Source organism: Salvelinus namaycush, chromosome 4, assembly GCF_016432855.1.
Source record: "Salvelinus namaycush isolate Seneca chromosome 4, SaNama_1.0, whole genome shotgun sequence".
In the NCBI taxonomy this organism is placed as follows: domain Eukaryota; kingdom Metazoa; phylum Chordata; class Actinopteri; order Salmoniformes; family Salmonidae; genus Salvelinus; species Salvelinus namaycush.
The window spans coordinates 82,395,206-82,418,933 of NC_052310.1; the positions used below are offsets into that span (position 1 = coordinate 82,395,206).

Below are 23,728 nucleotides of genomic sequence, written 5' to 3' on the forward strand. Positions count from 1 at the left end.
GCCAGACTTATTAGCCACTCCTTTTGCCCCATGTCTTTCAACCATACAGTTTTTCAATTCCTCATCAATCCACGGATTCTTAAGTCAGTTTGCATGTTTAATCAATCATTTGAAGAAGCAATTTCATAAATTCATCAAGTGCAGCATCTGGATGCTCCTTATTAATCACATCAGACCAACAAATATCATCCACAGCAACATATTTTGTATGATCTCTTATACAGTAATTTAGGCCCCGCTTTTAGAACTTTGGCTTTCCTGGATATAGCCACAATATTGTGATCACTGCATCCAATGGGTACGGATATAGCTTTAGAACAAAGTTCTACAGTATTAGTAAAAATGTGATCAATACATGTGGTGATCTTGTTCCTGTAGTGTTTGTAAACACCCTGGTACATGGATTAATCATTTGAACCAGATTACAGGCACTGTTTACAGTAAGAAGCTTCCTCTTGAGCGGACAACTTGATGAAAACCAGTCAATATTTTAGGTCCAAGAAAGTAGACCTCTGTTTACATCACATAGAATATCAAGAATTTCACACATTATTTAGATACTGACTGTTAACACCTGGTGGCCTATAGCAACACCCCAAAAGAAAAGGCTTTAGATGTGCGAAGTGAACCTGCAACCACAACACTTCAGTAACACTTGACATAAGATCTTCTAAGCATTACAAGGATATGGCTCTGAATTTATACAGCAACACCTCCCCGTAAGCATTTCTGTCTCTTCTATAGATGTTATATCCTTGTTTTGCTACTGCTGTATCAAATTAATTATCTGAGTCTCAGAAATGGCTAATATATGACGGTTATTTGATGTTAGCAAGTTAAGGATTTAATGACCCTTATTTCTAAGACTACGTATTAATATGGGCTATTTCAGCCCTTTCCTGGGAACTCAAAGACATACTGAAAAGAGCAAACAATCAATATGTGTGTTTGCTGCGGGGTTGAAGCTGCTAACCAATAGGCTTGGCTTGCTCATCCCTTATAGGCTTCTGGGAGGGTGGACGATGAGCCCGTCACAGCGGATGTAAGTAATGTACCCACGCACTATATGACAACTTTCATGGCTGTGTATAAGTTCTTGCCTATTCTGTCGCACAACTTCAGGATAGTCCTCATTGAGGAAGATGTACATTTCTCTCAAGTTCTTGGCTCTTTCCAGACCAGCTACATTGTCCTGAACCTCAGGAACTTGACAACTATCGGCCTGGGCCTGTCACCTGGGTTTTCCAGTTCTGTGGGCGGTTCTTCACCTCAATCTTCCTGTGGTCCATCTTCAATTTCTCAAATAATTTCCCTCACTTTGTCCTCAGACTCCGTCCAGGTCTCGTGGCGATTCTGAAATTCCGTCCACAGCCATGTTCCGCCTTGATTGTCCATCGAGTTGATTGTTGTCATGGATTCACACACAGAACTGATGTCCTATCTCACTGACTTACAGATTGCTGTCATCTTGCCGTTCTCCTGTTTCAACTCATTGAGCTGACCCTGGGAGAACTGCAAACTGTTCTTCAGGTCCTGGACCACTCTGGTCAGGTTGTCTATTTTATTAGTTGACTCCACCAGTATTTGGACAAAACACTTGATGCTATTTTCTTGATGTTGTAACAACTGCTTGTATAACTCTTTTTTTGTTTGTTTTAAAACATCCTTCACCTGTTATAGAAACACCACTGTCCTCAACGGTACTCTCGCCGGCTTTGGTCTTTGTCATGGTAGCTCCTCGCAGTTCCAGACATGGCAGGTAAGCGGGAAGTTTGAAAACGACAAACAGCAACGATCGAGACAACCACAAACCCGGGACAATCCGTGGTCCCAGCCGCAATGGCTAATCGCGTCGCGGGCTGCGTTCAAGCACTTAAGAAAACCCTGCCAGCTTAAATGCAGCTAGCTGCATCACCAAATTGCTCCTCAGGCCGTCTTTGGTCGGCAAGATCACCGGACAGAGACTAGCAGTCTCAGCAGCTGATGCCAACTGCGTCACAGGATCCAAACTAAAGAGTTAGCTTGCTTCTAAGAACTTTCCAATACACTTTCAAAACAAAAAAAAAGAGTTCTTCCCTGTTTGTTGAAGTACATTTTGGCAGTGATTACAGCCTCCTCATTCCAATACAGGTGTGCCAAGCTTGTAGTGTCATACCCAAGAAGACTCAAGGCTGTAATTGCTGCCAAAGGTGCTTCAACAAAGTACTGGGTAAAGTGTCTGAATACTTATGTAAATTTGATATTTAAACTTTTTTTGTTTTGTCATTATGGGGTATTGTGTGTAGATTGAGGGGAAAATAACTATTTTAATACATTTTAGAATAAGGCTAACGTAACAAAATGTCTAAAAAGTGAAGGGGTTTGAAACTTTGTTTCAAACCCCTTCACCGTGCTTCTACACCTGCATTGCTTGCTGTTTGGGGTTTTAGGCTGGGTTTCTGTACAGCACTTCGAGATATTAGCTGATGTACGAAGGGCTATATAAAATAAACTTGATTGATTGATTGTTTGTGTGTACACAGTGGCAAGAAAATGTACGTGAACCCTTTGGAATTACTGGATTTCTGCATAAATTGGTCATCAAATTTGATCTGATCTGCATCTAAGTCACAACAATAAACAAACAGTGTGCTTATACTAATAACACAAATTAATGTATTTTTCTTGTCTATATTGATTACATAAACATTCACAGTGTAAGTTGAAAAAGTTTGTGAACCCCTAGGCTAATGACTTCTCCAAAAGCTAATTGCAGTCAGGAGTCAGCTAACTTGGAGTCCAATCAATGAAATGAGTTTGGAGATGTTGGTTAGAGCTGCCTTGCCCTATTAAACACTCACACAATTTGAGTTTGCTATTGACAAGAAGCATTGCCTGATGTGAACCATGTCTCGAATAAACGAGATCTCAGAAGACCTAAAATTAAGAATTGTTGACTTGCATAAAGCTGGAAAGGGTTACAAAAGTATCCCTAAAAGCCTTGATGTTCATCAGTCCACGGTAAGACAAATTGTCTATAAATGGAGAAAGTTCAGCACCATTGCTACTCTCCCTAGGAGTGGCCGTCCTGCAAAGATGACTGCAAGAGCACAGTGCAGAATGCTTAATGAGGTTAAGAAGAATCCTAGAGTGTCAGCTAAAGACTTACAGAAATCTCTGGAACATGCTAACATCTCTGTTGACGAGTCTACGATACGTAAAACATTAAGCAAGAATGGTGTTCATAGGCAAAATATTCCAAATATTCTGTGGACAGATTAAACTAAAGTTGAGTTGTTTGGAAGTAACACAACATTGTGTGGAGAAAAAAAGGCACAGCGCACCAACATCCAAATGATTTCCCAAGTTTATCAGGTATTTTGCAGGAGAATGTAAGGCTATCTTATCTGTCCGCCATTTGAAGCTTAACAGAAGTTGGGTGATGCAACAGGACAACGACCCAAAACACAGAAGTAAATCATCAACAGAAGAAAATATGCCTTCTGGAGTGGCCCAGTCAGTCCTAACCTCAACCCGTTTGAGATGCTGTGGCATGACCTCGAGAGCGGTTCACACCAGACTTCCCAAGAATATTGCTGAATTGAAACAGTTTTGTAAAGAGGAATGGTCCAAAATTACTCCTGACCGTTGTGCAGGTCTGATACGCAACTACAGAAAACGTTTGGTTATTATTGCTGCCAAAGGAGAGTCAACCAGTTATTAAATCCAAGGGTTCACATACTTTTCCCACCCTGGACTGTGAATGTTTACACGGTGTGTAAAATAAAGACATGAAAACATATAATTGTTTGTGTCATTAGTTTTAAGCAGACTGTGTTTCTCTTGTTGTGACCTAGATGCAGATCAGATCAAATTTATGCAGAAATCCCAGTATTTCCAAAGGGTTCACATATTTCTTCTTGCCACTGTATATGCAGGAAGTTCGCTGTTTTCCCCCAAAGAAATCTTTCCCCGTCCCCCAAAAATAAATATTTTTATTTGGGGGGGCCCCTCCATATACCCCTAGAGAGGCATAGTAAGTAGTGTCAAACTGTGTAGAAATATATTTTAAAGGGTAAAAAAATAAGGACCCCCATCTAGTGTTCTCCCACCCAGTATCACCCTTGATATATTAACACCAAACTGGATGCCATCTCTCAGCCCAAGCAAAACTTGGCAGCTGCCTAGATGACATCAGGTCATGGATGAAAGAACTTACTGCAGCTGAACAACTGCAAGATTACGTCAATGCCCTGTTCGTGGGCCTTCCAGTCAAAATCACTGAAGAGGCTACAACTTCTCCAGAATTGTGCTGCCAGAGTCCTGACCAGGAAGTCAGCCCACACCACCCCATCCCTGCAGCACTCCACGGGCTACCGGTTAACTATAGGATTTACTTCCTCCTAGTGTTTTTAAAGGCTTGAATGGATTGAGTCCCACCTACATCGGGGACCTAATTCCTATCACTGCTCTAGCCAATCCCTACTGCGTCAAGTCCCCAAGACACGTCTCCATGGAGGACCGAGCCTTCTGCTCCCTTGCCCCTCACCTATGGAATTCTCTCCCTGACCATCTGAAAGCCACTCCATCATTATGAACTTTTAAAACAGGACTTAAAACCCATTTCTACAGAATGTTGGTCTTTTCTAGTTCTAATCTTGGAAGTCCCTTTTAGAATGTATTATTGCTGTCTCCTAGCTTGATTCTAAATGATGTTTATATTGTATTTCTAAGCTCCAGTCAAGCGGTATCAGGTGGGTTGTGCCAAGATAAGTGGTAGTCCTGACTCCTAGATGATTGCAGGGCAGGCAGCTCTGCATTTGAGAGCTGTCTACTTAATAAGGCAGTGTAAGAGGGAAGGATCCTTTCTCTGTCGGCTCTCTCGCTCACCGTGACAGGGATGGTTTAATGCTCATTGGCATCTAACAAGCAGGTGCGTCTGGTCAGACGAGGTGGGCGGAGAGGAGAGCAGGCTGGAGAGACTGGAGTTGTCTCAGACACTTCAGAGGTCCTCATCAAAGGCTCTTGGCTGGAGAGTGAGAGAGGAGGGGAGGGTAGTCTACACGTCAGCCTGCATGTGAAGCAGAGGGAAGAAGGAGGGGAGGGTAGCCCTGCCTGCCCTCGGAGCAACCTTAGTAAAACACATTGAGCGCTTGGTAGAGCACATCATTTCAAATTGTCACATCCATTTATTTCATGTTTCCAGTCGTGTTGGGAAAGCTGCTCTCTGCTGTGATTGTGCCGCTGTGTGAAGGAAAGTTCAATGCTACCAACCCTGTTTTTTATCTAGCTACTAGTATCCAACTGTTCTTTCCTGTGTAGCCCCTCTGTCAGTTATTTTGGAACCAACTCTAAACCTTTCTTCTCTTCTTTCTCCAGACCTCCCTGGTTTAATGGGTCCAATCATCGGGATGTCGCCGGATAAGAAAGCGGAAACGCCGAGGATGCAGGGGGAAAGGGTGGGACTTAGGGGTTTGTGTGGGGGGGCGGGGACTCTCCCGGAGGCAGAGTGCGGTGCAGCCAGCCCATTGGCCACCAGTCTGGACCGGGGGTCCGTTGGTTCCGGGGGCTCTGAGGACGAGGAGCTCACCAACCTCAACTGGCTCCATGAGAACCTGCTCCAGAACTTTACCCTGGGGGGGGCCCAACCCAGTGCCAGCCCCCTCTTTGACATTGAGGGCGACACCGGAGCCCCTCAGAACCCCCCCTCTTCATCCTCTTCCTCCTTGTCACAGAGGGACTCGTTGAAGTCCAAGCCTCCTTTCTCATTCTCTCTGTTGATCTACATGGCCATAGAGCAGAGCCCCAGTAAGAGCCTGCCAGTGAAGGACATCTATGGTTGGATCGTACAGCACTTCCCCTACTTCTCCTCGGCCCCCACCGGCTGGAAGAACAGCGTCAGACACAACCTGTCACTCAACAAGTGTTTCCGTAAGGTGGAGAGGAGCCTGGGAAAGGTGAGGGAACTTTGAGATGCACGTGCACACACACACACACACACACACACTTACTTTGTTTGTTTACCCTGCAAAGAGTTGGCAGTGCCTAGGTTGTGGGTTCGATTCCTACAAGGATAACAAGTTCTCATCTGACTAGGGGTGGCCGTTAGTAATCCAGCACTCGAACGGATGTCAATGCTTGATCTTTAACCAGAGAAGAAAAAATATATATATATATACTGTAATACCATTTGGTGAAATGTGCGTTGTCACAGCCAGAATGGGCAAATAAAATATCAAAAAATGCTTTATTTTTGTCTTGAAGACGACCATTAATTTGCTTTGACTCTAGTGTTGTATTTGTATAGTGCATTCAGAAAGTATTCAGACCCCTTGACTTTTTACACATTTTCTTAAGTTACAGCCTTGGATTAAATCATTTTTTTTGCCCTCAATCTACACACAATGCCACAGAAAAAAGTTTTTTCCCCCTGACTATTCTACTGGGGATCCCGAGTGGCGCAGTGGTCTAAGGCACTGCATCTCAGTACAAGAGGCGTCACTACAGGCCCTGGTTAGATTCCAGGCTGTATCACATCCGGCCGTGATTGGGAGTCCCATAGGGCAGCGCACAATTGGCCCAGCGTCGTCCTGGTTTGGCTGGGGTAGGCCGTCATTGTAAATAAGAATTTGTTCTCAACTGACTTGCCTAGTTAAAAAGGTTAAATAAAAAAAGAAATACCAGTCCTTGCCGCTGAAAAACATCCCCACAGCATGATGCTGCCACCACCATGCTTCACTGTAGGGATGGTGCCAGGTTTCCTCCAGACGTGACGCTTGTCATTCAGGCCAAAGCGTTCAACCTTGGTTTCATCAGACCAGAGACTCTTGTTTCTCATGGTCAGTCTTTAGGTTCCCTTTGGCAAACTCCAAGCGGGCTGTCATGTGCCTTTTACTGAGGAGTGGCTTCTGTCTGGCCACTCTACCATGAAGGCCTGATTGGTGGAGTGCTGCAGAGATGGTTGTCCTTCTGGAAGGTTCTCCCATCTCCACAGAGGCACTCTGGAGTTCTGTCAGAGTGACCATCGGGTTCTTGGTCATGTCCCCGACCAAGGCCCTTCTCCATGATTGCTTAGTTTGGCCATGTGGCCGGCTCTGGGAAGAGTCTTGGTGGTTCCAAATGTCTTCCATTTAAGAATGATGGAGGCCGCTGTGCTCTTGGGGACCTTCACTGGTGCAGACATTTTTTGGTACCCTTCCCCAGATCTGTGCCTCGACACAGTCCTGTCTCGGAGCTCTACGGACAATTCCTTCAACCTCATGGCTTGGTTTTTGCTCTGACATGCACTGTCAACTGTAGGACCATATATAGGCAGGTGTGGGCCTTTCCAAATCATGTCCAATCAATTGAATTTACCACAGGTGGACTCCAATCAAGTTGTAGAAACATCTCAAGGATGATCAATGGAAACATAATGCCACTGAGCTCAATTTTGAGTCTCATAGCAAAGGGTCTGAATACTTATGTAAGTAAGGTTCTGTTTTTATTTTTTATTACATTTGAAAACATTTAGGCCTATAGATAAATGCGCACATTTCTTTCCAGTGCGGGCGTTATGTTATACAAATACAGTGCCTTGCGAAAGTATTCTCCCCCGTTGGCATTTTTCCTATTTTGTTGCCTTACAACCTGGAATTTAAAATAGATTTTTTGGGGGGTTTGTATCATTTGATTTACACAACATGCCTACCACTTTGAGGATGATACATTTTTTATTGTGTATCAAACAAGAAAAAGACACAAAATGTAAAACTTTAGCGTGCATAACTATTCACCCCCTCCAAGTAAATACTTTTTAGAGCCACATTTTGTAGCAAATACAGCTTGAAGTCTCTTGGGGTATGTCTCTATAAGCTTGGCACATCTAGCCACTGGGGTTTTTGCCGGTTCTTCAAGGCAAAACTGCTCCAGCTCCTTCAAATTGGATGGGTTCCTGCTGGTGTACAGCAATCTTTAAGTCATACCACAGATTCTCAGTTGGATTGAGGTCTGGGCTTTGGCTAGGCCATTCCAAGACATGTAAATGTTTCCCCTTAAACCACTCGAGTGTTGCTTTAGCAGTATGCTTAGGGTCATTGTCCTGCTGGAAGGTGAACCTCCATCCCAGTCTCAAATCTCTGGAAGACTGAAACAGGTTTCCCTCAAGAATTTCCCTGTATTTAGCGCCATCCATTATTCCTTCAATTCTGACCGGTTTCTCAGTGACTGCCGATGAAAAACATGATGCTGCCACCACCATGCTTCACTGGGGATGGTGTTCGCGCCATACATAGCGTTTTCCTTGATGGCCAAAAATATACATTATTGTCTAATCTGACCAGAGTACCTTCTTCCATTTGTTTGGGGAGTCTCCCATATGCCTTTTGGCGAACACCAAACGTATTTGCTTATTTTTTTCTTTAAGCAATGGCTTTTTTCTGGCCACTCTTCTGTAAAGCCCAGCTCTGTGGAGTGTATGGCTTAAAGTGGTTCTATGGACAGATACTCCAATCTCTGCTGTGGACCTTTGCAGCTACTTCAGCGTTATCTTTTGTCTCTTTTTTGCCTCTTAATGCCCTCCTTGCCTGGTCCGTGAGTTTTGATGGGCAGCCCTCTCTTGGCAGGTTTGTTGTGGTGCCATATTCTTAAAATGTTTTAATAATGGATTAGAGGTCGACCGATTAATCGGCATGGCCATTTAATTAGGGCCGATTTCAAGTTTTCATAACAATCGTTAATCTGCCTTTTTGGATGCCGATTATGGGACGATTACATTGCAATCCACGAGGAGACTGCGTGGCAGGCTGACCACCTGTTATGCGAGTGCAGCATCAAAATGACCTTGTCTGCAAGGAGCCAAGATAAGTTGCTAGCTAGCATTAAACTTAGCTTATTAAAAAAAACAATCAATCTTCACATAATCACTAGTTAACCTATATAAAAACCATGTGTAGTTAACTAGCTTGTTAATTTATCATCGAATCACAGCATTCGTGAAAATCACAATCGTTGCAATAATGTACCGAACCATAAACATCAATGCCTTTCTTAAAATCAATACACAGTATATATTTTTAAAACCTGCATATGTAGTTAAAATAAATTCATGTTAGCAGGCAATATTAACTAGGGAGATTGTCACTTCTCTTGCGTTCAGTGCAAGCAGTCAGGGTATATGCAGCAGTTTGGGTCGCCTGGCTCATTGACCTGTTGAAAGGCCCTTTATCCCTAACGAAGACCATCATTCATTTGCCAGAATTTGACATAACGTTGAAGGTTGTGCAATGTAATATTTAGACTTAGGGTTGCCACCCGTTAGATAAAATACGGAACGGTTCCGTATTTCACTGAAAGAATAAACATTTTCTTTTCGAAATGATAGTTTCCGGATTTGACCATACTAATGACCAAATGCTCGTATTTGTGTTTTTATTATAATTAAGTATATGATTTTGACAGAGCAGTCTGACTGAGCAGTGGTAGGCAGCAGCATGCTCGTAAGCATTCATTCAAACAGTAGCTCTTAGCAATGCTTGCAGCACAGCGCTGTTTATGACTTCAAGCCTATCAACTCCCGAGATTAGGCTGGCAATACTAAAGTGCCTATAAGAACATCCAATAGTCAAAGGTATATGAAATACAAATGGTATAGAGAGAAATAGTCCTATAATAACTACAACCTAAAACTTCTTACCTGGGAATATTGAAGACTCATGTGAAAAGGAACCACCAGCTTTCATATGTTCTGAGCAAGGAACTTAAACGTTAGCTTTTTTTACACGGTACATATTGCACTTTTACTTTCTTCTCCAATACTGTGTTTTTGCATTATTTAAACCAAATTGAACATGTTTCATTATTTATTTGCGACTAAATTGATTTTATTTATGCATTATATTAAGTTAAGTGTTCATTCAGTATTGTTGTAATTGTCATTTATTGCATATATACATTATTTGGTCCTCTAATAATCGGTATCTGCGTTGAAAAATCATAATTGGTCGACCTCTATAATGGATTTAATGGTGCTCCGTGGGATGTTCAGTTTCTTTTTGTATAACTTAACCCTGGTCTGTACTTCTCCACAACTTTGTCCCTGACCTGTTTGGAGCGCTCCTTGGTCTTCATGGTACCGCTTGCTTGGTGGTGCCCCTTGCTTAGTGGTGCCACAGACTCTGGGGCCTTATAGAACAGGTGTATATATACTGAGATCATGTGACAATTAGATTGCACACAGGTGGACTTTATGTAACTAATTATGTGACTTCTGAAGGTAATTGGTTGCACCAGATCTTATTTAGGGGCTTCATAGCAAAGGGGGTGAATACATATGCACACAACTTTTCCGTTTTAAATTCTTTCAAATTTTTTGAAATAAGTTATTTTTCATTTCACTTCAAGTTGGACTATTTTGTGTATGTCCATTACATGAAATCCAAATAAAAATCAATTTAAATTACAGATTGTAATGCAACAAAATGGGAAAAACGCCAAGGGGGGTGAATACTTTTGCAAAGTACTGTATATACCTTATTAAATGTGTGTACTAAAATAAGTCATGTGAGGTACTGTCGAACTGTCAAAAAACTGTCAAAAAAAGTAAAATGCCAATCCCTAATGCTGACACTGCAGGGTGAGATTGAGACGATGGACGTCATTCAGTGGGTTTAAAGTTGTCCCTTGTGGCTCAGTTGAGCATGGCTGAGCATAGCGCTGGCAACGCCAGGGTTGTGGGTGCGATTCCCACGGGGGGCCAGTACTGTAAGTCGCTCTGGATGAGAGGATCTGCTAAATGACAAAAAAAAATAAAAAATCTAATATTGTTCAAATTAGCTGACAGTATCCTGCCTCTGAGATTCTTGGCTGTGCGAAAGTGTCATGAATCATTGGAGCGCTATACTGATATTCTGTAGTGGCAGAGGCAGTAGTGTAACATTGATAATGTGCTCACTCTGTATTTGCAGCTCTCTGTGTTTCAGAGAGCTGCAATCAACAGCACGGTGCATCAACGGCGTCAACAGTACTGTGGCACGGTGCATCACAGTACAGGCCAGCTCTCTGGGCTCAGTATGCAGGTGCTCAGTGTGAGCCCACCTGTCTGCTGAGCTGAGCGAGCACAGCAGAATGATCAGCACTGGTTTCAGATGATACACTACCTGGTGGTTTGCGTTGCCATGGTGACATTTCCTCCTTCCTGCCTGTGTGGAGGCTGGTAATTTGAGTCAAGGTTATCTCCCTACTCCTCTCGCTCGCTTCCTTCTCCTCTCGCTCGCTTCCTCTCTTCCTTCTCCTCTGGGATGAAAAAGAACACCAGGTATAGATGAGAACCGTTTACACACTTTCTCACACACACAGATGTAAAACAATATGTTCACATTTGTACATCATGGAGATGTGTGTTGTCTCAGTGGTAGTTCATGAACCTGCATATGGGATATATAACAACGTCTTGGCTACAGTAGGGAGGTTCTACAAATGCAAGTCACATGAAAAGGACTTTCCCAGTGCGTATAAAAAGCTAAACTCAGTCCAACCCTATAATAAGCCATTTAAGGACGGCATGGAATGTTTATCGACAGTTTTCCTCCCATCATGCAGTTCTCCCAGCAGGGCCTGGATTGGTAATCACATGCTCAGGTGACTGCATTATGAGTCATTATGGCAGCTAGAGAAACTAAAGCCCTGGTGAGGCTACAGTGAGAGTCAGCCATGCAGGCAAAACAGCTGTCTGCTGCTGCCTATCAAGAGGTCCTGTATGGCTTAGTTTATAGAGCATGGCACTAGCAATGTCAGGATTGTGGGTTTTATTCCCGGCCACCCATACATAAAATGTATGCATGCATGACTAAGTTGCTTTGAATAAAAGCATCTGCAAAATGGTATATATTATTATTGTTAAGCTTAGTCATGAAAGCTTTGCCAGAGTCTTGTGGTACTACAATGAGATACTATATGAATGTATCCACGAAGAAATGCTCAGTTTAAACTTTTAGCTACGGTGTTCCCCAAATGAACACCACCCAGGTCAGTCTTACTGTATTTTCTAATGTAGTGTGTGATGTTTATTTCAGCTGAATGGTAAGGGTTCTCTGTGGTGTGTGGACCCAGAGTACAGGCCTAACCTGACCCAGGCCCTGAAGAAGCAGCACTTCCCTGCAGCACATGCCTTCTGCACACCGCCTGCCTCCCCACCGCCTGCCTCCTCACCGCCTGCCTCCTCACCCCATAGACATCTCTTCCTGCAGGGCTGCTCTCTCAAAGGTGAGTCCTACCCCCCCCCCCCCCCCCCCCACCTTAACTTGCAAGAACACTTTTAGCACTCATCTGTTCTTGTGAGGCTCTAACAGAGGCTCCACTGTGACAGTGGACAAGGAGTAGGTGCAGCGAAAACCAGCAAACCTTTACACAACACACAACGCAAAAAAATAAAAAATAATAGTATTTCACCTTTATCTAACCAGGTAGGCCAGTTGAGAACATGTTCTCATTTACAACTGCGCCCTGGCCAAGATAAAGCAAAGCAGTGCGACAAAAATAAACAGAGTTACACAGTCTCTGCTGGTGATCACACCTCAGATTCTGTAGAAATATGATTCATATTAAATTAGATCCAGTTTCAGCTGTCTCGCTGCATGTCATTTCAAATTCACATGGTTGTTGCCTCTGCACATTTTCGTCATGCAACTCTGGCCGACAAGACATTCAACATAACCATCCTCTCATCTTTAAAATCCATAGCGGCCATCGAAGGCCTTTAAGTTACTATAGCGGCCGTGAATAGTCTTGTTTTTCTAACAATATTATCTGTAATATTATCTGTGTCAATATCGCAAAATGTACTTGCTAACAACCTGTTGTCGTATTTGCGTGGCTGTCATCAACCAGATGTCAAGGTGAGTGAAATATGTCAACGACAGATATGTTTGCTGCGGTCAATGTTTGATGCTGTGAAAGTCCTGTCATGTCATTGTAACTGGTACAGGCGAGCACATCAGTGGTGAAGCTCGAATGATTGCTCTGTCTCATGGATAGTTGCAGTGTTTAGCTGTATATATTCTGCTAACTAGTTGGTTGTTTTGTTTTGATGTAATTCATATGGAAACAGCTCAAGCTGCTTGCTATAGCTAGCTAACTAGTTAGTCTGTCAGACAAAAGTTGTGTAGTGGTACATTTTGGCAGCCCTCAGAGTCAACCTCAGTTGTCATTTTAACGAGCTAGCCATACAGACAACCAGCTAACCAGCTGAAATGAAGGCTAGAGTCATTTGTGTTCATCTGTTGGGTTTAGGTTATGGTTTGTTAGGTTGACATTGCCTGATTTTCCTATTATTTGACAGCTTAGCGGTCGTGTTAGGGTAGTGGAGCTCATTTGATATACGTTTACATAGCCAGCTAACAAGTTGCTTGTTTTGTCCTGTTTTCCTGATGCAATTAATTTGGAAACTGTCCCAGCTTTGTAACTAATCAGCTAACATTAGAGAAAGAGAGTGAGAGGTGAAGGAGCTGAGAGACAAGGCAAGAAGGGCCTATGCCATCAAAAGGAACATAAAATTCGACATACCAATTAGGATCTGGCTAAAAATACTTGAATCAGTTATAGAACCCATTGCCCTTTATGGTTGTGAGGTCTGGGGTCCGCTCACCAACCAAGAATTCACAAAATGGGACAAACACTAAATTGAGACTCTGCATGCAGAATTCTGCAAAAATATCCAGTGTACAACGGAAAACACCAAATAATGCATGCAGAGCAGAATTATGCCGATACCTGCTAATTATCAAAATCCAGACGAGACGTTAAATTCTACAACCACCTAGAGAGAGAAGTAGTTGTAGAATTTTGATAATTAGCAGGTATCGGCCTAATTCTGCTCTGCATGCATTATTTGGTGTTTTCCGTTGCTTTATCTTGAACTCAGTAATCTACAGCAGCATTCTAGAATTCGATTGGGGTCTAAAGGGTTAATTGTCATTTTAGTCATTGTTTGATTTCAAACCATAGAGGCCTCAATGTAGATTATCTGAATCCTCTCCTTTCTTTCTCCCCCCCCCGACCCTCTTGTTTGGTAACCTTGACTACAGAGGCCCTGCTGATAATTCTCCAATCCTCTCGGTGATTAGAAATCATTTAGAGAACCTGAAGTGTGGTATGGCAGGAGCTAGGAAACCTCCCTCTAGCCCCTCGACTGGCCACACACACACACTGGTTATTTCACTGACCACCATGCATGTTCTCTCCTCTTCCAGAGTCTGACATAGATGCTGCCACTGCCATGATGCTCTTAAACGCCGCCCCTGGCCATCACCATGCCAATCCATGTAAGAGACTCCACCCCACACCATGCCTCTTCCACTTCTCTCTCTGTCTACATCTTTTAACTACTACTCAACCCCCTTCTCTCTCTACACCTTCTAACTACTCTCTCTCTCAATTTAAGGGCTTTATTGGCATGGGAAACATATGTTAACATTGTCAAAGCAAGTGATGTAGATAATTTGTTTATTTCACTTTTGTTTATTAACAGTAAACATTACACTCACAGAAGTTCCAAAAGAATAACGATTTCAAATGTCATTATGTCTGTATACGGTGTGGTAACGATGTGCAAATAGTACAAAAGGGAAAATAAATAAACATGGGTTGTATTTACAATGGTGTTTGTTCTTCACTGGTTGCCCTTTTCTTGTGGCAACAGGTCACAAATCTTACTGATGTGATGGCACATTGTGGTATCTCTCTCTCTGTCACCCACCCGTTTTCACACTTTCATCTATCTTTTTATTGCTTTTGCATCCCTCACCCAGCATCTATCCACCCTTGTAACACATATCCCTGTCTCTCCATTGATTCATATATGCACTCAACAGCACAGTTGAAGTCCCACTCACATATTGTCATTCTAAGCCAGACAAGGTTGCATATAGACATCTCTTCATGTCAATAACCGGAAGACTAAGAAGGCGAGCACACCATCCACCGCTTCCGAGCATATTACTCGCCAATGTCCAGACAACAAGGTGGACGAAATTAGGGCACAAATTGCCTTCCAGAGAGACATCAGAGATTGTAACATTGGTATGGCTTACTCTGGATATGTTGTCAGAGTCGGTACAGCCACCCGGTTTCTTCACGCATCGCGCCGACAAACAAACATCTCTCTGGTAAGAAGAAGGGCAGGGGTGCATGGTGTAATCATAACATACAGGAACTCAAGTACTTTTGTTCACCTGACCTAGAATTCCTTACAATCAAATACCGACCGCATTATCTACCAAGAGAATTCTCTTCGATTATAGTCACAGCCATGTATATTCCCCCAAAGCAGATACCTCGAAGGCCCTGAAATAACTTCACTGGACTCTATGTAAACTGGAAACCATATATCCCGAGGCTGTATTTATTGTAGCTGGGGATTTTAACAAAGCTAATCTGAGAACAAGGCTTCCTAAATTCTATCAGCATATCGAATGCGTGACACGAGCTGGTAGCATTCTGGATCATTGCTACTCCAACTTCCACGATGCATACAAAGCCCACCCTCCCTTCGGCAAATCTGACTGACTCCATTTTGTTGCTCCCAGCCTATAGACAGAAACTAAAACAGGAAACGCCCGTGTATGGTCTATCCAACACTGGTCTGACCAATCGGATTCCACGCTTCAAGATTGCTTCGATCACGTGGACTGGGATATGTTCCAGGTAGCCTCAGACAACAACATTGACGTATACGCTGACTCGGTGAGCGAGTTTATTAGCAAGTGCATCGGTGATGTTGTACCCACTGTGGCTATTAAAACCTTCCCTAACCAGAAACCATGGATTTATGGCAGCATTCGCGCAAAGCTGAAAGCACGAACCACCACTTTTAATCATGGCAAGGCGACTGGAAACATGACCGACTACAAACAGTGTAGCTATTCCCTCCGCAAGGCAATCAAACAAGCAAAGGGTCAGTATAGAGACAAAGTAGAGTTGCAATTCAATGGCTCAAACACTAGACGTATGTGGCAGGGTCTACAGACCATCACGGATTACAAAAAGTAAACCAGCCCTGTCGTGGACATCGACGTCTTGCTCCAAGACAAATTAAACAACTTATTTGCTAGCTTTGAAGACAATACATTGCCACTGACACGGCCCGCTACCAAAGCCTGTGGGCTCTCCTTCACCGTGGCCAACATGAGTAAAACATTTAAACGTGTTAAACCTCGCAAGGCTGCCGGCCCAGACGGCATCCCTAGCCGCATCCTCAGAGCATGCGCAGACCAGCTGGCTGGTGTGTTTACGGGCATGTTCAATCAATCCCTATCCCAGTCTGCTGTGCCCACATTCTTCAAGATGGCCACCATTGTTCCTGTTTCCAAGAAAGCTAAGGTAACTGAACTAAATGACTATCGCCCCGTAGCACTCACTTCTGTCATCATGAAGTGCTTTGAGAGACTAGTCAAGGATCACCTCCACGCTAGACCCACTTCAATTTGCTTACCGCCCCAATAGTTCCACTGACGACGCAATCGCCATCACACTGCCCTATCCCATCTGGACAAGAGAAATATCTAAGAATGCTGTTCATTGACTACAGCTCAGCATTCAACACCATAGTACCCTCCAAACTCGTCATTAAGCTCGAGACCCAGGGTCTCGACCCCGCCCTGTGCAACTGGGTTCTGGACTTTCTGGCGGGCCGCCCCCAGGTGGTGAGGGTAGGAAACCATCTCCATCCCGCTGATCCTCAACACTGGGGCCCCACAAGGGTGCGTTCTCAGCCCTCTCCTGTACTCCCTGTTCACCCATGACTGCGTGGCCATGCACGCCTCCAACTCAAACATCAAGTTTGCAGACGACACTACAGTGGTAGACTTGATTACCAACAACGACGAGACGGCCTACAGGGAGGAGGTGAGGGCCCTCGGAGTGTGGTGTCAGGAAAATAACCTCACTCAACGTCAACAAAACAAAGGAGATGATCATGGACTTCAGGAAACAGCAGAGGGAGCACCCCCCTATCCACATCGACGGGACAGTAGTGGAGAAGGTGGAAAGTTTTAAGTTCCTCGGCGTACACATCACGGACAAACTGAAATGGTCCACCCACACAGACAGTGTGGTGAAGAAGGCGCAACAGTGCCTCTTCGACCTCTGAAGGCTGAAGAAATTTGGCTTGTCACCTAACACTCAAACTTTTACAGATGCACAATCGAGAGCATCCTGTCGGGCTGTATCACTGCCTGGTACGGCAACTGCGCCGCCCAAAACCGCAAGGCTCACCAGAGGGTGGTGCGGTCTGCACAACGCATCACCGAGGGCAAACTTACCTGCCCTCCATGACACCTACAACACCCAATGTCACAGGGAGGCAAAAAAAAGATCATCAAGGACAAGAACCACCCGAGCCACTGCCTGTTCACCCCGGTATCATTCAGAAGGCGAGGTCAGTACAGGTGCATCAAAGCTGGGACAGAGATTGAAAAACAGCTTCCATCTCAAGGCTATCAGACTGTTAAACATCCATCACTAACATACAGACTCAATTCTCTGGCCACTTCAATAAATGGATTTAATAAAAGGTGTCACTTTAATTAATGCCACCTTGAGTAATGTAGGATATGTAGACATTATTATCTCATATGTATATACTGTATTCTATACCATCTACTGTATCTTGCCTATGCTGCACGGCCATCACTCATCCATATACACTGCTCAAAAATATAAAGGGAACACTAAAATAACACATCCTAGATCTGAATGAATGAAATATTCTTATTAAATACTTTTTTCTTTACATAGTTGAATGTGCTGACAACAAAATCACACAAATTATTAATGGAAATCAAATTTATCAACCCATGGAGGTCTGGATTTGGAGTCACACTCAAAATTAAAGTGGAAAACCACACTACAGGCTGATCCAACTTTGATGTAATGTCCTTAAAACAAGTCAAAAGGAGGCTCAGTAGTGTGTGTGGCCTCCACGTGCCTGTATGACCTCCCTACAACGCCTGGGCATGCTCCTGATGAGGTGGCGGATGGTCTCCTGAGGGATCTCCTCCCAGACCTGGACTAAAGCATCCGCAAACTCCTGGACAGTCTGTGGTGCAACTGGTGGATGGAGCTGGTTGGTGGATGGAGCGAGACATGATGTCCCAGATGTGCTCAATTGGATTCAGGTCTGGGGAACGGGCGGGCCAGTCCATAGCATCAATGCCTTCCTCTTGCAGGAACTGCTGACACACTCCAGCTACATGAGGTCTAGCATTGTCTTGCATTAGGAGGAACCCAGGGCCAACCGCACCAGCATATGGTCTCACAAGAGGTCTGAGGATCTCATCTCGGTACCTAATGGCAGTCAGGCTACCTCTGGCGAGCACATGGAGGGCTGTGCGGCCCCCCAAAGAAATGCCACCCCACACCATGACTGACCCACCGCCAAACCGGTCATGCTGGAGGATGTTGCAGGCAGCAGAACGTTCTCCACGGCGTCTCCAGACTCTGTCACGTCTGTCACATGTGCTCAGTGTGAACCTGCTTTCATCTGTGAAGAGCACAGGGCGCCAGTGGCGAATTTGCCAATCTTGGTGTTCTCTGGCAAATGCCAAACGTCCTGCACGGTGTTGGGCTGTAAGCACAACCCCCACCTGTGGACGTCGGGCCCTCATACCACCCTCATGGAGTCTGTTTCTGACCGTTTGAGCAGACACATGCACATTTGTGGCCTGCTGGAGGTCATTTTGCAGGGCTCTGGCAGTGCTCCTCCTTGCACAAAGGTGGAGGTAGCGGTCCTGCTGCTGGGTTGTTGCCCTCCTACGGCCTCCTCCACGTCTCCTGATTTACTGGCCTGTCTCCTGGTAGCGCCTCCATGCTCTGGACACTACGCTGACAGACACAGCAAACCTTCTTGCCACAGCTCGCATTGATGTGCCATCCTGGATGAGCTGCACTACCTGAGCCACTTGTGTGGGTTGTAGACTCCGTCTCATGCTACCACTAGAGTGAAAGCACCGCCAGCATTCAAAAGTGACCAAAACATCAGCCAGGAAGCATAGGAACTGAGAAGTGGTCTGTGGTCACCACCTGCAGAACCACTCCTTTATTGGGGGTGTCTTGCTAATTGCCTATAATTTCCACCTGTTGTCTATTCCATTTGCACAACAGCATGTGAAATTTATTGTCAATCAGTGTTGCTTCCTAAGTGGACAGTTTGATTTCACAGAAGTGTGATTGACTTGGAGTTACATTGTGTTGTTTAAGTGTTCCCTTTATTTTTTTGAGCAGTGTATTTATATGTCCGTATTCTTATTCATCCCTTTACATGTGTGTGTATAAGGTAGTTGTTGTGAATTTGTTAGATTACTTGTTAGATATTACTGCACTGTTGGAACTAGAAGCACAAGAATTTCGCTACACTCGCATTAACATCTGCTAACCATGTGTATGTGACCAATCAAATTTGATTTGTTGTATTTTCTCCCATGTCTTCTCATAGTGTTCATTCGACGAGACACTTCTGCCACTGCTGTTGCCATCAATTGTTATGAATGTTAATTACTGTTGTCTGCTGAACAGAGACACTGCCTAGCCCGCCGCTTATTTGATTAAAAACACTTTCGTTTTTATCACATAACCTACTCCTACTGCCCCTGTTGCATCCTGAAACGCTCTTTCTTTAGTGTCAGGATGTTCTCCTCCTCCCTCTAAATCTTGCTCTCTCCCTCTCCTCTTCTTTCCCTCCCTGTCCCAGGTGATCCAGAGAGTCCCCTGGACCTGTCCCGGCCAGACTTGGTCCTGGTGAGCAGCGATCCTAACCAGGACCACAATTACAGCAGTATGGCCCTGCAGCGCTGCTCCTCCCGCTCCTCCTCCTCCTCTCTCGACGATGGAGGCCCCTCCCCCGGCCATGCCCGCCACAGGCCCCGTACATGCCGCGCCGGCAGTGAGGGTTTCCATAGCGACGAGGACGACTCCGACCTCGGGGACCGGGACGAGAGAGGCGGCCGCCCCCGGCCTGCTCCTCGCCGCTCCTCCTCTTCGGTGAAGCACCCGGCGGGTAAGAGGGCCCGTAGGGAGCTGACAACTAACCCAGAGCTGGATGAGGAGCTGAAGGAGGCGGCCGGGTCTCTGCTCCACCTGGCTGGAATCCGTACCTCCATGGACCTTAACAAACGCAGTGCCAAGAGCAAAAAACTGAACAGGAAATGAGGTTGTCATACTTTCCTGCCCTCAGACTCCTGCCCCTGTAACCCCTGACCCCTGATCTGATCATGTGTCCTGATTGGTCTTGGTTGTGCCTCCTTTTCTGGTTGCTGATTTTTAAGCCTGTTTTTGGTTTGACACATCCCTCACTATCCAACACAAATGGCAATAGTATCATTGACACAGGAGAACAAAGCCATATTGAGACTTTTGTAACTGGGGTGTATCAGGTGGGTGGGTCAGGGTAAAACTGGGATGTTTGAGGACTACTGAGAAGAACCATCACAAAACTGCTTGTTTCTGATGGCTTCGCTGCAGATCCTCAACTCAAATAATGTTTTGGGGGATAAGACGGGAAAAGCTTAGAGTTTTTATAACTCAAGGCGTTGCATGCTTCCTCAACCTGTATCCTCTTCCAAGAGAATGTGTGCATGTCTCTAACAAACTAACCTCTCCTCATGTTGAAGTCAGTTTCTCCGTGCTGAAGATGCCACTGTTTTTTGATAGGTGACAACCTTGGTCTGGAATATCTTCCAAAAAGAGATGCAATAACTTAAACCACTTTTTATATAATTTTTTACTGTTGGTATTTTTCCTGGGTTGATGACGGTACTGCTGTTTAAAAACAACAGATTAAAGTAGTGCGGCTGATCGTAAACATCCTTACACGGAGTAGAACGCTGGACTGGGTCCATGTCAGGATTTAATAGCAGGGAGTGGAAACGTAACCAAGGGAATGTTGGAACTGCTACTGCCATGGTGGGCAGGGGAATAAAATAAAGGTGTCCGACTGCTAAATCAGGAAGAGTCCACTCTAGTCCTACTGAGAGAAACATCATTACATCTAGATCAGGAAGAGTCCACTCTAGTCCTACTGAGAGAAACATCATTACATCTAGATCAGGAAGAGTCCACTAGTCCTACTCTGAGAGAAACATCGTTACATCTAGATCAGGAAGAGTCCACTCTAGTCCTACTGAGAGAAACATCATTACATCTTCATTGCATTATAACCTGCTCTTCCTCTGCTGGCCCCTCTAATTCTGTCATTAATTATTTGCATTTAGTGTGTAAACTGAGAAATTACATTTAATATATTCTATCCTGTCTTGTCCTATCTTATCCTATGCAAGGTGTAGTGTAGATTAATCTGGCTGAAACTAAGCAAATGTTGTTGTAACCATAGTGATACTAAGACAATGCGCTTGGCATGAGGGCGCTCAGTTTTCAATCATGTAATACTAGTCACACCTACTCGAACGTTAGTATTCAGGCCAAAGGGAAGTTAAAACATAGATGTTATAATAATGTTGTTGTGAGGTTAGATGGACAATGTTGTGAGACTTATTGTACTACTGCCCCTCCTGAATGTTGTTGGCTGACCCTGTGGCAGAGTTCAGACTGTGGTGACAGAAAAAGGCTTTGCTTTGTCGGAGGGCAAAATCAGGAAGTGCACCACTCTCCTCTCCACTGTACAGTAATGTGTTGAGGGCCAGTTGATTACATTGAGTTCAGTGACGGAAAGTACAGGATGTGGAAACAGAACTTGTGATGAGGCCAGAGTGGTGCTCTTTGGAACTTGCATTAGTAAGCAAAATGCCAATATGCCCATATGATTAGAATAGCTTTGAGTTGGTGCACTGCAGTACTGTCCTGTCATGAGCCAACTTAAGTGCAAGTTAGGTTTCCACTTGTGTTGTATCACAGGAAATGTTAAATTAAGTCACGTTAGTAAGTATATATTGTATGCAGTGCCAAACATGAATTTGTGTCACAGAAGTGGAACTACCAAGGCCATTGCAGCCATCTTCCTCTTCTCACAGCATTTGTGACTGACAGTAATGTTGTTGCCCCTGTTTCTTAGAAGCCTGCCAACAGGAAATGTAGGAGAACTCTGACCTAGTCTGATATTCAGTTTATTTTGGTTGTTCTGGAATGGGAATCGCTGTATTCTGTGAATGGTAATTTTGTTCTTAGAACTAAACTGCAGTTCTCCTAAATAAGATGGACATGGAATACACTGGTCTTAACTGGCTGTGAATAAACAAAGAACAAATGAATGGTGTCCATTTAAATTTATAATGGACTATTGAAAGGAACTTCTATCAAATAAAGGTAATTTGAAGTGAGTGGAAAGGTTACTTCCTCTCTCCCCTCTGGAAAATCCTTTTGATACTTATTTAGTTTTATTTTCTAAATTATATTTTACTGCCATAGACCACTATTTTCACTGTGTTATAGTGATTGTGTGTCTGAGAATGTACTGTATATTGCCAATGTATATTGTCTTTCGAGCGGGTGTTTTTCAATTTAACCATGACTGCCAAGTTTTTCAATGTTTTGTTGATGGATAAAAGACTATTGATTAACATTGATTCTGAACCATTTTTTTTGCCAACTGATGTTGTACAGAGAAGCAAAGGTAGACATTTCAGATGGCATTCCCTATCTTGATAGGGAAAGTTGATATAATCATCATAAAGGCGTTGAAGTTTATCTGAATTTGTACTGTTTGTTTAGATAATATTCTGACTGCCCTAAGTAGTCACACCATAGATATTAGTTGGCACCCCCTCTCCATGTTAGGATCCTGCCACATAGATGTTGCCTACACTTACTGAAACTAAACACCCACATTTGAGGGTTGCCCTGGTGTTAGTCTTGGTACCCCCATGGACTTGTGTTTAAACGTAGATAGTTGAGAACAACTTCCAGTAACTTGTTCATGCTGTTGCTAGAAGAAAGCTCTTATCAGACTCAACATGAAGATGATCCTGAGTCTCTCAGTAAGTTCATGTTTTTTTATACTGAACAAAAATAATGCAACAAGCATTTTTACTGAGTTCGTTTATAAGGAAATCAGTTAATTAAAATAAGAGGTCCTAATCTATGGATTTCACAAGGGTACAGCCATGGGTGAGCCTGGGAGCCAGACCCAGCCAATCCAAATGAGTTTCTCCTCCACAAAAGGGCTTTATTACAGACAAATACTCCTCAGCACCTCAGACTAATAAACACGACGCGGCACCCTAGGGGTCTGTATCGTCACCAGTAATGTTCACGTGACACAGTGACAGATTATGCTAAACTCAAAGCTACATACATAGGATGCTTCATTGTTTGAAAATGTGTTGTATTGATTATGCGTTTTTATTTTCTCACTCAGTTGCAATTTATTGATTATGATAAAGCGTTTTGTCGCATTGAACTAACTAAAGCTGCCGACCCAGTATCCATCAGTCGTCTGCCATGTCTGTTAGACAGACCTTTTGGTTTTTGTATGCTAACCTGTTCATAAAGTGTATTTTCACCAAAGATATGCAATTTGCATTATATAGGGTATTACAAAATAAATAAAATCTTGTTTTATCATTTTTGGGTCTGTTTGTTTTTACAAATGTTAACTTCTTTGATGAAATGGTCAAATTATAAAGACAAATCTGTCTAATAAAAGGATATACTGTATCAAGATAAATCTAATTTCTGCATTACCACTAACCAAAAATCCTTAAATGACATTGACATGGGTGCAATTGGGAAAATTATTATGCATTCAAAAACCTACACATTTGAACAA

General features: G+C 43.7%; 1 protein-coding gene across 3 annotated transcripts in view; it reads left to right on the top strand.

Annotated features, from left to right (window-relative positions):
* Positions 1-23,523, top strand: part of LOC120046863 (forkhead box protein N2-like) — a 47,837-nt gene extending 24,314 nt beyond the window's left edge. For 2 of the 3 annotated variants that reach the window (XM_038992435.1, XM_038992436.1), the window contains exons 2-5: positions 5,359-5,936; positions 12,030-12,219; positions 14,205-14,276; positions 19,700-23,523. In XM_038992435.1, coding sequence (XP_038848363.1) covers positions 5,373-5,936; positions 12,030-12,219; positions 14,205-14,276; positions 19,700-20,157 — 1,284 coding nt within the window. In that variant the 5' untranslated portion in view covers positions 5,359-5,372 and the 3' untranslated portion in view covers positions 20,158-23,523. Of the gene's footprint in view, positions 1-1,656; positions 1,760-5,358; positions 5,937-12,029; positions 12,220-14,204; positions 14,277-19,699 lie in introns of those variants that run through there. The other variant, XM_038992434.1, reaches the window with a different exon arrangement.
* The last annotated feature ends 205 nt before the right edge of the window (positions 23,524-23,728 follow it).